Here is a 12,630-nt window from a genome sequence, read left to right on the forward strand (position 1 = left end):
CATTTTTGTCCAAGGAATCAGCATAGTATCCTTGTGATATTCATTTTTTGTTAGTAAGTCGCATTCCCATAATATAGATTATTTCTCTACAATAATAGTGAGGACCAAACTGTATAAATATGCTTCTTTTTGTAAAGTCTAATTGATTTTGCTAACTCCACCTATTAACTCATAGCTAATTCCGAAGCCGGTCTCAACCGTGAGCTTGTACCAATTCTAAGTCTGAAGAAAGAAATTATGGTAGGTTAAAAGTGTTGGAAGATGTGATGTAGAAGCTAACAAAAGCAAATCTTGGACGATTAAAAATTTACAAAAAAAAAGAAGTAATATACCAAAAGAGAGATAATTGAACAGGTCAATTGACCTACATATGAGCAATAAATCAACAATCATTCTTGTCTATAAAATGAAGAACTTTAATTCACAAGAAAATGAAGGATTCAACAACCAGATGAATCCTAGCTACTGTCTAACAACATACACTAGAATATTAGTAAATAAGTGATTCACTGTGCTCAGTTGCCACCTTGATGAAGACGTCCTCCAGCGTTGTGTCAGCCAAACCCCAAGACTGAACTGAAAATCTCTCCTTCGCTTTTCTAACCGTTAGGAACACATCTGAAAGTTTCACCTCATCTTTTGGAAGCTCAAATTTCTGAGTTCCATATAAATGGTATGTTTTCTTCGCATTTGGGGATAGACGTTTCACTAAGTTTTCAATTTCACTCCCATTTTCTGGTGATGTAGTCATGGTGAACATGTAGGACCCCCCATACCTAGCTTTTAACTGTCATTCAAAGTTAACATAATTCAAATACATATTTCTGAATGAGGTCTGAATAGTCATAAATAGTCCGTTAGGTTACATCCGATAAAAAATAAACAAATTGTCATAAAACATAATCAAATTTGTTCCACTTTCCAGATACAATATGCAAAAAAGAATTTAAAAAAAGGAATTTCCAGCATGGGCAACCTATACCGCAATACATATGTATAAACACACGTATCTATACGTCGATGTACACTAAAGTGACACATTACAGCTTTGAATTTCATGAACTTACCAGAAGTACACTTATCTCATATATTTTATACTTAAATAATCACTTCGGAATTATTTCCAGAATCCATGTTTTACACAAGTTCATTGATCCTTAACTTGTATCAGAGCCTTTCTTTTTCCTCAACAGAGAATTATGGAGTCCTATAGAAGTTTCCCATATTATGATATTCTTACGGACCAATGTAGTGGGCATCACACGAGGACGAGAATCAACAGAATTTGATCACACAAGATAATCTTTGATGAGATTAATTTAGTAATCATATACTGGTTTAGATAATGGATTAATGGTTCACCAATAAACAAGAATTTAAAAATCCAAGCTCCCATCACCACTCTCCCAACTCTAAGCACGGTCATTCCTTCGCAATGTTATCCTAGCTAATTGAGTAGGAAATCAAATCTAGAATATTAACTTTCTCAGCAATTCACAGAAACAGATGCAGGCCTCAATGTTATAGTCATGTTCCGAAATTTTAGTTGTACACTAGTTGGTAAGGTCATAGAAGTTACCTCATCTGAGGTTCCCAAGCACTGGAAGTTTCCGTCCACAAAGATACCTATCCTATCACAAAGATATTCTGCCTCATCCATCGAGTGTGCTGAGAGGAAGAAAAAGAATGACATTACTGATGTTACCCCGAATGAGAGAAGAAGCAAACATTGAGCCTAAGTTTGAGATCGCATGGCAATTACAGGAAAAACTTCATAACTACAAAATAACAACCCAAAACAGAAATGCTTGTATTATATAAAAACTAAGTGTAGAGCAGATTACTGGTGAGAATGATTGCTCTATCTTGCTTTGCATGCTTCACGACATCCCACAACATTTTTCGCGAAGCAGGATCAAGTCCAGTGCTGGGCTCATCCATATAGACAACCTTGAAAATTTTGAATTCTGTTAGTATTAGCCAATTGGAACCCAAAACTTCAGCACAATTTCAAGTCATAATATAAGAGGAGTACATACTTTTGGGTCCCCAATCAATGAAATGGCTACACTGAGTCTTCTCCTCATACCTCCACTATATTTTTTTGCTAATCTGTCAGCAACTCCTCCTTGGAAAAGATTAAAACTTTTAAGAGAGCTCTCCACTGCCTGTCTCAATAGGATAGAATCAAAAATAGGAAATAAATGCATTAAACAAATCTCCGTCATGATAAAGGGCTCTCAGAATAAAAATTTGAAGTGTATCTCCATCTTAGCGATTTGCTCCTGAGCTTGTAAAAGATACTTGTAGTTAATAGAATCCCAAAGGAAATTAAAGGCCACAATGACTAAATTCTTCACGTAATGCGACATTGTAAGGATACAAAGGTGACTCATTTCCAATTTTTTGGATTCTGCTAATGATCAGATGTACAAATTCTTCCACAGCAACATTGACCAGTTAGGAACATTTTATTCACTATGAAACTTTTTGTCTATTTACACATGCATATGCAACAGCAAGAGACTAGGCTAATCTTCTTTCAAGTATAATATCTCTAAGAAAATAAAATATATATAAGAAAACCATCCTAACCACACTTTAGTTTTGGTTTCATTTAAGCAGATGTTGAAATGCAGTTGATGGTTATATTTACGTACTTCACTTAAAGCAGCACCCTTGAGATTTTTCAGCCTTCCATAAAAGAGTAAGTGTTCCCTTCCTGTTAGGGTATCCCAGAGCAAGCTAACAAGGATTGGAGAAACAGAGAAAGTTTAATACGTCAACACTTTGAAATGCGAAACAAGAACAAATATGATGCCGCAAGTGTTCATGGACATGATGAAAACAAATAAACTTACTCATGTTGTGGACACACACCCATGCTACCATATATTTCGTTCATTTGAGTCCGCAGATTTAGACCCTCAACATACGCACTCCCAGAGCTTGGCTCCAAGAGTCCAGTCATCTGTCATTAGTACCACAGCTTAATAAGTTCCAACACTTCGAAAATGCTAGGGAAGAAGTGCAATGTACATAATTCAAGCAGGTCTTTATTTACCCCAAGAAAACATGGTCTATGTGGTAACTAAAATTTATTCCCAGTTACTTTAGATAACTTTCACTAACCATGCTAATAAAAGTAGTTTTGCCTGCACCATTTGGACCAAGCATGGCAAAGCATTCCCCGCGTGGGAAGGCGAGAGTTACTCCTTTAACTGCAAATTTATCTGGGTTCCCATCCTTTCCTGGATACATCTTTTTGAGGTTGTAGCAAATGGCAGAATAATTCGAATGTGGCTTTTCTAGCAACTGTTCAACCTTCTCTCTCTGTAAAAGAAAGTCAAAAGACTACAATGAGATTTCTCTACTGTAGGCATACTGCAGGACGATTCAAGTGACTGTGATTAGAACACAGAAAGTATCCAAATAACCATAATAGAAACTAGAATATACTTAATGAGAATTTTGAGAAGTCCACTTAAACCCCAAAAGGTAGCTCGTGAAATAAGATTTATCCAAGACCATGTATGGAGACAACAACTGATTCCCTTAACCAACATGAGATAAATTAACACCAATGCACGCCAAGGCCTAGATATTTGGAGCGTGGATAATATAATATGGGGTGCAATATTGGATAAACAAAGAATAAGGATGGGTTTGGCTATGATACCATGAAAGAAGCTAAACTTTGGGTCTAACTCAACCCCAAAAGTTAGCTCATGAGGTGAGGATTGCCCAAATATGAGGAGATAAAAACTCATTCCCTCAACCAAGGTAGGACCTTCTTCCCCACTCTGCCTGATGCACTCCACTCTTCCAAGGACCGGAAATCTGGATTAAACCTTGTTACGAAAATAGACCTTAGGTCTAACTCAACCCATAAAACTAGCTCATAAGGTGAGAATCAGTCGAAACCATAAAAGGAGATTACATCTCCTTCCTTCAACCAATGTGGAACACTTAACACCCTCCACACACCCAAGGATGGGCATTTGGAGCGCAAACAATATAATGTGGGACCTAAGATTGGATAAACCAAGAAATGAGATGAGTCTACCTGACTACCTTTGATACCATGTTAAAGAAATTAACATTGGGCCTAACTCAATTGTATAATTTAGCTGATAAGATAAAGATTGTCAAGGACCATAAGGATTTAACAATACATTCTATCATCTAAGTCGGACTCTACCACTCCTCCCTAGGGTCAAACAACAAGAGCATGAAAAAACATAATGCGAAGGCTTAACATTGGTTAAACCAAGAGTAAGGATACATTTAATTTCGAAACCACGCAAAGAAAATAGACTTTGGGCCTAACTCAGCAAAAAAACTAGCTCATGAGGGTGAGGATTGTCCAAGATCATATAAGGAGACAACCAACCTATTCCCTCAACTTATGTTGCAAACTTAACACTCTATTGCATGTCCATAACTGAACATCTAAGTTCAATATATTCCGCTAGCATTTATGGTCCATGAGTGCATGAAGCGCTTCAAATCCTTCATGAAAATCATAAGTTAGCAAGATTAATTACCTCTTCGGAAATATCATCATTTTCAATTTGAACACTTGATTCTGCACTCTGAAAAGTAGCTTTCTCCATTGATGTTAAATGCTTCCTTTGAGAATTTGGCAAGAAGAACAAAAGACTACGACGGTTTCCACTTCCAGATGATATAACTTGATCCAAGTAATAGGAAACAAGAAGAAATACCACCCATTCAATTGACATGATAATCAGAACTTCTCTCATGCCATTATTGCTGTTACTAAGATACTCCCAGAACATCCCTGAAGTCCCTGCCATATATCCCCCTCGGGCATACTGGGACAGCTCATATAACCCACGATATAGAGAAAAGCCAGGGTATAGTTCCATGAAAATTAGCCAACCACCTATTCCCAAAAAAAAGACATGTTAAACTCGGTGAACACGAGAGATAAAAGTAGAATCCAAATAGAGTGATTACAAAAACAATTACGTCTCAATCTTAAACAAGTAAGGGTTGGCTATACAAATCCTCATTGACTAGGTCTCCTCATTTAAGCTCAACTCATGTGATCAACATACCAAATATAATCAATCAATGAAAAAATAATTATCCTGAAAAGAAAATTGCTTGAAGTGATCCACCAGGAATATCTAATGCTACTGAAACACAATCAGAACAGAAAAACAGCCAGAATTGTCCAAACCATCAAATTAGTTGCGGAATTATACCACATTGGTTGTCCCAAATAAATAATGGTGACAGGTATGACGGATCATAATTACCCCATTCTTTTCCGAAGTATTTGTAAGAAGTGTCTTTGGAAGTGAATATGGAACATCAAGTAATACATAATTCTCAAATTTCTGGGATTTTTACCGCTGCAAACATAATCTATTTAAGATAGGATGTCAAAATATGAAAGGATAGCTGTGCTTCATTAATCATAGGTACAAAGATCCAAATGATCTCAAAGAGAAGCAAACTGGTTGCATGCCTAATTTGCAGAGCCAATTTTAGGCCTTCAACGTGTGGACATGCCCCGTTTCCTTCACCTTGAGCTGATCTCAGTATTTTTCTATTTTCATCCTCTAAAATTACTCGGTAGAGAAGGCAAAATAATGTCAAGGGCTACATCTAGAGTTTCCACCTCCAAATAGATAGTACATTTGTTCATATGGACTGAAACAATGATTAAGATACAGAAAATATTTTTTATCTCTCTAATTTAAGTCAGAGGATTAAGATTAAGTTTCCGATGCTAATTTCCCCTGGCCCAGCTTCGCACCTAACCCAAAAGGTATTAAGCAGTCTTTAGCATGTTATATAAAGGATAACAGTTCAAATAAGTGGAGTGTCTGGAGGGTCGTTTAGAGAGAAATGAATTCTAGATGCTTTGAACAGAAGTACAAATCAATAGAAAGAATCAAATTTGATTGCCTTGTGTTGTTTCATTCTTGGTGTAAACGAGGTAGAAACACTCTTAGAATTCATAGAATCCCTTAAAGATCGTAAAGACTAGAGGGCCATACATTTGGTAAAAAAAAAGATTACGCTTTTGCTCACATGTACAGTATTCTCAGCACTAGTCATGTTGTTTCTATTAATACAATCCTTACCTTTTCAAAGAGAAAAAGTGTAAGATCACTTCTTGATAACTAAAGAGTCTTGTAAAGATTAGTGGATTGGCAAAGATTAGTGCCCACATTTATCACATAACAATTGTTTACCACAGTTCAAGGTAGGATAATCTACTTACGAGGAAATGATGCATCATCAACTAGGGGCTGAAACAGGAGAAAACCCAGGATACCCGTCCCAAAGACAATTGTATAGGCAACAACTGCAATATCCAGTGTTACAGTTATTATTCATGAATATCAGTTCCATTTTGAGTTAATTACTCATGTACTGTAAATGACTTCTATAGAGTTCCGCACTGGCACTAACCTGCGGCAGTTTTAAGATTTGAAAATACTGCAGCTAATAGAAAGGCCATAGATATTTGCAAGTTTGTGAAGACAAAGTAAAAGATGCACTGGACACCATATGAATTCAGCTTGAAAATTGTTAACCCTGTAAAAGAAGAAAAAATATTGAACCAGCTCGTATAAATGTGAAAGAAGCAGCTGAACTGTACACTGCATTACCTGTCAATACACCAAATCCAAAGTAACAGCACATGTAGATTAAAGAAATGAGAAGAAAATACGCATAAGTAATCATCCAATAAGGAACATCCCCAAGGCCATGCATCTTCATCATGATCCTTAACTTCCGTTGCTTCTCATAAACCAGAGATGATAATATAACCTACATTAAAATCACTTTTGTCTTATATCAAGATGGAAAAAAAGATTTTAGCAGCTCTGTAGTCACATATGTCTTTAACTCTTACAAAGAAAGTAACTAATATCTTTCTCTTAAACACCAAAAGAGGATTTCAAATGCTGGATCAGAAATCTAATGCCACAAATGAAAAGAATAATAGCATGAGTAGACAAACTCAATTTTTTACGACAACTGAAGCTCATAAACTAAAGATATGGACCACTAAAATGACTTCAACTGGAAAGAAAGTAAATGATCAAGACACCAGAAACTTCTAATAAATGATTCAAAAAAAAATATCCACCAGAAAAGCATCTATGCCACAACCATGCAACTTTTCACAAACTAAACAAATATTTACCGGAAATACTTGTAGAATGACCCATGTAAAGAAGATAATATTGAGAAAGGTAGATATGTCGCGTATCCTATAGAAGCCTCCAGGAATTGGCATCTCAGCAACAAAATCTAGAACCATCTTTGTAGAGGAACCACGTAAAAATTGGAGATAGGCATTCGTTACCTACATAAAAAGCATAAAATCTCATTATTTTATATGCTGTGAACAGCATTCAAAGATTATAGTAGACTTAAGGAAATAACTTATTTTATATTACGAGATTTTTAAACATTAGAAGGTGCAATACATTTCATCAAGCAGAAGGCCTTTAAATTCTGGCACCAAGCATTAGAACTTAGATCAAGTTATTATTTGCCAGCACATATTCACTAAGCAACTAGGTTGTGTGCTCCATCTTTAATTTATTCACTACAGAGTCATTCTAACAATTATTACTTATAAATTTCAAGCATTTGGGTACATATTTTTTCTCTTTTATCCACAGAATTTCTCACGATCCCTAATATGGCTTGTTGATTCAATTTTACAATACTACTTCCATTTAATATATGTTCTCACACTATAGTGAGGACAAGGCTTCTTTTTTTCCCAAAAGCTTGCCGTAAGGAGAAACACAATTTTGATACTGAAGATGAAGAATACAGATTCAGTTATAAGCAGCAAGCTACACCTTCTAAGTACAATCTAACAATGGACTGAAAAGAAATTAAGACATCTAAGCTATGTAGAGCCTTTTCCTTTATTGGTAAATCTTATACTCTCTGCATAAAAAAGGATACAAGGATATACCATGTTCTCAGCACGCTGTATTCTCAATAATTGAGGCTCATCATCACGTAGATGAATGTACTTAGAAGAAGAATTAAATTGAATGTTGACATTGAAATTCTCTCCATTTGTATCCAAGAAATCATAAGCTGTGGGAGACGAGAAAAGTATCAATAGGAGGAATGTAAAGATATGAAACTATAAAGTCCATACGTCTAAGAGAATAACCTGCCAAAACTTCGTTTAGTTTCCCCTCTGTGTTTCCTTCTCTGAATCCTTTGAATAGCTCATCATTAATCTCAGCAGAGCTGTTGCGCCACAAATTTAAACCTTCCACGCATATTACGTCAAAAGCTGGCATAGAAGTAAAATTAGTGCACGTTACATACTTCTGGTGTTTAAACAGTCTCACAAGGAGAAAGGATACATTATACACAAGCAAAACGAAAGCCTGATGGACAGGGAATGAGCAAATAAAACTCAACTAAAAGTTAAAGGATTGAACTTCACTGGCTTCACATTTAAATTATTTTTGAACGCACAAATTTGATGGCATTGCAAAATATAAAAAATTAACCAGAGAAATCGGTGGACACCGGATAGATCCAGCTATGCTCTAAAGACATTAGCACCAATAGATAGTATTGAAGGACATTACCAGTTGTTGCTATCGAGTTTCTGAAGCTTGAAGGTATTGCTGCAGAACATTGAGGTCGAACATGAAAGAGTTCGCTGATATCTGTCGTATAATCGCTTTGGTCTGTCCCCTGGAATATTTCCAAAATCACATAATACACAGTGGTAATAAGAAAACAGAATAAGCAGAAATAAAGACTTCAAAATTGCTACAACCTGATGTCCTGATCTCACAACCAAGACCAAGATACAAGGATAAGAAACAAAAAAACAAGAAAGAAAATGAGGCAATAATCAGAATCAAAAATGAAAGGAACTCACGAAAATGCCATCGGCAATAGTTCGGAAATCAGTTTTTGAATTTGGTTCTGGAGAATCTATGAACATCTTCCCAGCCACACCTACCAAAATTCACCAATTAAATTTAGAAAAAGAGAAGTCCCAGTCCTATCTTCCTATTTTTTTTAAAATAAATGTAATGTCCAGACCAGCTTGTGCACACCGAGACTCATTCCGCAGGGCACCTACTAACTCCCACCAGCACCAATATTAGGTAACCCAATTAAATTTAGAAAAAGAGAAGTCCCAGTCCTATCTTCCTAATTTTTTTAAATAAATGTAATGTCCAGACCAGCTTGTGCACACCGAGACTCATTCCGCAGGGCACCTACTAACTCCCACCAGCACCAATATTAGGTAACCCTAAATATCTTCCTTTAGCTCCCGTTTGACCATAGATTTTAAAGTTGAAACTTGAAAATTTGAGTTTCTAAAGTTGTGATTTTTGGGATTTGAAGTTGTGTTTGAACATGTATCTACTGGGGGATAAAAACTGAACTTTTTTGAGTCGAAATCCCCAAAAAAACAAAAACTGGTCTGCTCGAATATTTGGAGTGAAAGTTTTGAGAACTTGAAAATATATGAAGACCAGATTGATTAAATTCCATGGCCAAACTCATATTTGACGATCTAATTAAATTTGACAGCCAAACTGATATTTGAAGATAAATTTTCAAAATCTACCATCAAACACTAGCTTAATGTACTAAAAGTAGCAATGTCATGTATTAAAAAAACATATAAAAAAAACTTGTACTTTCTCCAATGGTTCTGTTGTTCCCTGTGATAAGTACAGTTGCAGGACATGAACCATTTCTTCTGCAAGATGCATCAGGCAGTCCAGAAAAGGGCATTGAATCAGTCATCACCGCACGAAATTGTGGAGAAGGGATTTGCAATAACGGAGGAAATTCAACTTTAAAGGAAGGGCCCAGTTTGTCTCTTTTAATCTTGTTGCTGTAACTTTGCAAAGCCCCTAGCAGTATAAACAGAATTGCTGGGAACAAAATCACCTTCAAGTGTGACATCAAATGCCGCTTCTGCAAAATTTCCAAAACTTCAAAATCAAACTAATGAAAAAAACAACAACAAAAAAAAGATTGAAAACAGATACATAATTAAATTGATGATATTCAGAATTGTTGAACTCACATGATATACTAGATTTTTGCGGAACAAAGCATTAACTTGGTTCCAAAAATGAGCCATTGATGAAACAACGTTTACGTTTTTTTTTTTCAGTCGGTCCTTAAAAACAAGAAAAACAATTGTACATAGGTGCAACTAAGTACATTTTTGAGTTTCGACTTTACCGATGACTATGAACTGAAGCCATTTGTAAGGTTCTTTAACAAGTTTTCCTAATACCAAAAATACTCTTGTTTGAAAGTCTAAAATGCCCCCGTCATGATTCTTAGCTGGCATTATCACATATTTTTGGATATAAACCTTTAAAAGTATGTTTGACTGTGAAATTTAAATCTAATCTTTAAATATTTTCAAATTTTTAAAAAGTGACTCATATTAGTTTTTGAATTTTTGGACTTTCACTTAGGATATTTTAATTTATTTCTTTTAATCAAAACTATCTTTATTTGAAAGTCTAAACTACCCTTATCATGATTCTTGTCTCATATTTTTCTGTCTTATTAAAGTTGGAGATAAATATATAAGACAATTAAAATTTCATAGTTAACTAAGTTTTCGTGTTATTCTCTACCTAATAATTGTCAGCATTCATCAGTGATGATTCCAGCAATTTTCCAACTTTGAGTTGTACAGTTTAGGTGTTTATGTCGATATTCATGTTGATTTAAATTTTTTTTATCTTGAACCATATTAGGATATTTTAAAAAATAAGTAATAATATTCATGACCTACCAGCACGTCTAATAGTAATTCTGATATATGAAGAAAAAAAAAGTCACCTAACATTCAATTTGAATTCCATTCTCCTATTTGGTCAATTCCAATCTACGAGCTTTTGTTGGAAAAGGAGAGATAATTAATTAAGGAAGAATAATTCTCTGATATTGGCCTATTAAATTCCCACAAAGAGAGCAATTTTCTGATATTGTCCTTTTAAATTCCCATAAAGAGAGCAATTCTTCTTCTTGCAGTTTCCCATAAAGAGGGCAATTTCTTTTATTTTTTTTTGGAGAAAATCTTTTTTTCGTTTTAGTTGTGAATTTTCTGTAATTAAAACAACGGACAGTGAAATGTACATTTTGTTTTTCATCCACTAAATGTACGCATAATTCAGCGATGCCATTAATGTTTCTTAAAGTTCCAGTCCAAATTAAGTTAGGTTGAAGAGTCAATTCCCTGTGGAATTTTTTTTAGAACAATGGGTCACACTCAATATCACAAATAAACACTATTTCGTGGAAACTAACAAATGCTGACCATCAGTTACAATTTTCTTCTATCGAAGTAACAGTTGTTCGGCCAAATTTTATTTCTTCGTTAGAAAATTATATTGTTTTTTCTTGACTTCTTCATAAGTTTGCTTCTTTATATATGAAATATATTTTCATGAAAAATTAAAAATATTATCCAAAAATTATTACTCTCTTAAATTATTTTCAATAAAATACTTTTCAAATTAAGTTGATCAAAGCAAAGGGAAAATGCAAATTCATTACAAATAAATGCAATCTGTTTCTTGACGTCCTCAATGGTTTTCCAAGTCAACCGTACGTCAACTCATCGTTTTGCTTATGTCCTTTTCTCTTTGGAATTTCTTCCTGTCTCTTCTTTTTTTCTTCACTAGTGACAAGTTTACAATAACCTTGAATAGCAAATGTATTGAATTGTTATTGAGTACTCTCTCCGCGGCTAAAGAATGAGGTAGCGTATGGGGTTGATTCTCTCTTAATTAAAGGTTTTAATTTTAAGTTTTCAATACAGATTTTTTTTTTTTTGGAAGGAAGCGCTTCTCTTAATGGATTCAATACAGTATAAATTCTGATTAATCCAACTTTAATATAGATATCAAATATCGAATAAAAAATCAAAAAAAATATTAAAGTACTTTTCATTTCAATTTATGTTGTACCATTTAATTTGGCATACAAAAATGATTATTTTCTTTTAAAATTTGTGGTCGAATACAAATTTTAGATATTTGTGAGACTATAAATCGAAAATCTCCAAGTTACTTACTCCGTTTATTTTTACTTGTTCACTGCATTAAAAATAAATATTCCCTTTTACTTGTCTATTTTTAGAAAGTTAATAAATAATTTATCACTTAGTTCCTATTTTTTTTTATTAGTAACTATTATAATCATTTTTCAAAATATTAAACTTACTATAATTAAAGAGTGACAAATATAGTAAATTTATTATTTTATTAATTATTCATAAATGATATGTCAAATTAAATATGGACAAATAAATACGGATATGAGTAAATTATTGGGAATCTTTACATAAATCTCACTAGTTTTAAAACTAATTACTTAGATACACTCTAGTTTGCAATATTACATGTCTTATAATATTTTTATGCATCCAGATACATTCAAATACGTCCAGATACATATATCTCCTTATACATAAAATTAAATTAGGCGTAATTTGTTCTGGAAACGTGGTATTCTAGTGGATTCAGAGAGGGCAAACTATTATAGATTAAAGGGCAGAATAGTCTTTCCGTATGTGAAAATGGCGGAAGTATTTAAAACGGT

General features: G+C 34.1%; 1 protein-coding gene across 1 annotated transcript; it reads right to left on the reverse strand.

Moving 5' to 3' along the window:
* Positions 1–346: 346 nt before the first annotated feature.
* Positions 347–10,252, reverse strand: LOC129899438 (ABC transporter A family member 7-like). The gene is made up of 18 exons (XM_055974405.1): positions 10,091–10,252; positions 9,696–9,978; positions 8,921–9,000; positions 8,622–8,730; positions 8,192–8,317; positions 7,985–8,112; positions 7,196–7,357; positions 6,654–6,816; positions 6,454–6,579; positions 6,263–6,346; positions 4,548–4,909; positions 3,133–3,333; positions 2,862–2,971; positions 2,661–2,745; positions 2,040–2,168; positions 1,845–1,950; positions 1,580–1,668; positions 347–787 (listed from the first exon to the last, which is right to left on the reverse strand). The coding sequence occupies exons 1-18, from the start codon at positions 10,145–10,147 to the stop codon at positions 491–493; spliced, it is 2,697 nt and encodes an 898-aa protein (XP_055830380.1). The 5' UTR covers positions 10,148–10,252; the 3' UTR covers positions 347–490.
* Positions 10,253–12,630: the final 2,378 nt, after the last annotated feature.

The sequence above is a fragment of the Solanum dulcamara genome, chromosome 8, assembly GCF_947179165.1.
Source record: "Solanum dulcamara chromosome 8, daSolDulc1.2, whole genome shotgun sequence".
Classification (NCBI taxonomy): domain Eukaryota; kingdom Viridiplantae; phylum Streptophyta; class Magnoliopsida; order Solanales; family Solanaceae; genus Solanum; species Solanum dulcamara.

Bases quoted from the DNA above. Each gene is read 5' to 3' on its own strand.
- LOC129899438 (XM_055974405.1), bottom strand. From the start codon at position 10,147: ATGGCTCATTTTTGGAACCAAGTTAATGCTTTGTTCCGCAAAAATCTA. The intron at 8,318-8,621 runs GTAATGTCCTTC...CTTCTATGCCAG, and splicing joins AAACTCGATAGCAACAACTG to CTTTTGACGTAATATGCGTG. The intron at 6,817-7,195 runs GTAAATATTTGT...ATTTTAATGTAG, and splicing joins TCATTCTACAAGTATTTCCG to GTTATATTATCATCTCTGGT.